Consider the following 2,487-nt stretch of genomic DNA (forward strand, 5'->3'; position numbering starts at 1 on the left):
CGTCTGGGGAACTCGGGCCGCTGGGCTCCAGGGCGCCCCCTAGCCGGCCCGCCTCCGGAGCGGACGCCCAGCCTGCCGGCCCGGCCGGCGTCTTCTGGGCTTTTTGTGCTCCGTGGCTCCCGCGTATTTGCAACTTAGTTGCGAGCGCCCGTCTGGGTGGCTTTCCCGCGATGCCAGGGCCTCGCTCCCCGGGTGGGCTGGCTTAGCCAATCCTTCCCGGGCAGCCGCCTCCTCCCACAGCAGCGCTGCCCGGGGGAGCGGGCCCCAACCGAGCCGCGGGCCCAGGGGGTGGCCGCTCTCCTCGAAACGGGCCACGCCTCGGACCCGGCAAAGTCTCGGAGGGCCTGCTTGGACGCCGGCCAGGAGCCGCGGCCGCCGCCGCCGCCGCCGCCTCTTTCTTCCTGCACCGCCCGGGCGGGGCGGCAGCCGCAGCCGCCGCGTTTCCCGGGCGTCCGGCGACTGCACGCGCCGCCGACCAGCAGGGCTGGCGGGCAAGGCGGCCGGGGACTGGACCGATGTGGCGCATGCGTGGTGCCGCCGCCAGGCCTTGGGGCTGCGGCGGCGACGGCGCCGATGGCGACGGCGGGGGTAGCTGCGGCCGCGGCCAAGAGCGCCTGGGCCGGGCGCGCGGCGGGGCGGGCGGCGGCGGCTGTTGCTGCCGCGGCGGTTGGAGAGGCCGCGCGGGCGGCGCCCGCCGGCAGCTGGAGGAGCGGTTCGCGGACCTGGCCGCGAGCCACCAGGAGGCGATCCGCGCGCGGGACGAGCGGGAGCGGCAGAACGCGCGGCTGCGCGAAGAGAACGGGCGCCTGCGGCTGGAGAACCGGCGGCTGAAGCGCGAGAACCGCAGCCTCTTCCGCCAGGCGCTGCAGCTGCAGGACGAGGAGCAGCCCGCGCGGGCGGCCCCGGCCCCGGCCCCGGCCCGGGGAGGGGAGCCGGGCCAGCCCGACCGGGAGGACGAGGAGGAGGAGGAGGAGGAGGGAGGAGGAGGGGCAGCGCCGGGGGCCCGAGGCGGCCCGGAGGAGCCCGGGAGCCCCCGGGCCCTGAGGGCCCGCCTGGAGAAGCTGGAGGCCATGTACCGCCGGGCCCTGGTGCAGCTGCACCACGAGCAGCAGTGGCAGCACCGCCGGGCCCAGGCCCCGAAGCCGGAGGCCAAGGAGGAGGGGGAGGAGCGGCGGCCGCAGCTGGACCCCGCGGCCCGGGTCTAGGGCGGCGGCCCGCGCGGGGCGGGGCGGGGCGGGGCGGGGCCCAGCCCAGCCCAGCCCCCCTCCCCGACACCGGGGGCCGGGCCCAGACACCTGCCCCGCCCCGGGCCCCGCTGCCCGCGCGCCGCGGGCCCAGGCTTGTGGGGCTGGAGCCCGGCCTGGAGGCCCGCGGGAGCCACGCAGCCAGGGGCACAGCCATGTGCCCTGCCCGCCTTGCGTGTGAGCGCGTCCCGGGCCGCTGCTGGCATCGAGGGGAAGGTATTTCCAAAAGAAGAAAAAAGCAACTATAAAACCAGCCGAGAGGAAACTGGATGCCAAGCTGTGCCTCCGAATGACTGAACCATCTTGTACTTCGTACACCTCCCTAGTTTTGTTGAGATGTCTGTCTTGCCTCTTTTTGGTTCCTTGAGACTCGAAGTAACTTTATTTTGAATTGGGTTAGCCTGGGTCGTTCTCTAAATTCTTTATAAATGGCCCAGGGCCCAGCCATTTCTTTTGAATGTAGGCAAGGTTTAAAGAAGTGTTTTCAACTTAGACCTTTGTTTTCTTTAAAAAAAAAATTAATGAAAAATAATCCAATTTTTTTTTTGTCTTTTGGTTCTTGCCTTATATTTACTTGGTATTGATTTATTTACCCCAACCATTTTGACATTCTGGCCCACTGGGGCATTTGAATAAGTACAATTTTTGAGTTAAATGAAAATAAAATTTTGGTATACTCATAAAAGTTTCCAGGACTGTTATTTGTAGATTATATTTTTTATAATGTTCATATTTTAGCCACCAGTGAGTGGGTTTTTTTTAATTATTCAAGAATTTTTGGAATTTTTAGCTAGATCCAATAAATTGACCAAAAATATAATTGAGGAATTATAGTAAGATGAATAGCATTTTTTTTGAGAGGCTATGTATCGGTAAACTACTTGGTGAAAGCAGTTTCCTTCATTCTTTTTCTAATATGTGTAGTAGCGACTTAAAGTGGTTGATTCCAGTGATTCTAGATCATGAAATCATTTTCTGATAACAGACAAAATATGTGTAGTTACTACATCTCAAAAGTCCTGCATAGTATAAAGTGTGGTATGGTATGGTATCTCCACAATCAAACATTTTGTACATAGTGGTTCTTTTTTATACAGTTCAATACATTGACCATAATATTTGTTTAAATCACCGATGAACTATTAAAACTGTGACAGATATAAAAACAGACTAATTCCAGAAAATTCCAGGAAAACCAACATCTGACCATGCCAATACTGATACTTCTGTCTCCAAAACATTT

At 59.8% G+C, this 2,487-nt stretch overlaps 1 protein-coding gene across 1 annotated transcript; it reads left to right on the plus strand.

Moving 5' to 3' along the window:
- The first annotated feature begins 418 nt into the window (after positions 1-418).
- TUSC1 (tumor suppressor candidate 1) lies at positions 419-1,289 on the plus strand. Its single transcript, XM_074201247.1, has one exon. The coding sequence runs from the start codon at positions 516-518 to the stop codon at positions 1,203-1,205; it is 690 nt and encodes a 229-aa protein (XP_074057348.1). The 5' UTR covers positions 419-515; the 3' UTR covers positions 1,206-1,289.
- The last annotated feature ends 1,198 nt before the right edge of the window (positions 1,290-2,487 follow it).

The sequence above is a fragment of the Macrotis lagotis genome, chromosome X, assembly GCF_037893015.1.
Source record: "Macrotis lagotis isolate mMagLag1 chromosome X, bilby.v1.9.chrom.fasta, whole genome shotgun sequence".
Lineage (NCBI taxonomy): Eukaryota > Metazoa > Chordata > Mammalia > Peramelemorphia > Peramelidae > Macrotis > Macrotis lagotis.

Bases quoted from the DNA above. Each gene is read 5' to 3' on its own strand.
- TUSC1 (XM_074201247.1), top strand. From the start codon at position 516: ATGTGGCGCATGCGTGGTGCCGCCGCCAGGCCTTGGGGCTGCGGCGGC.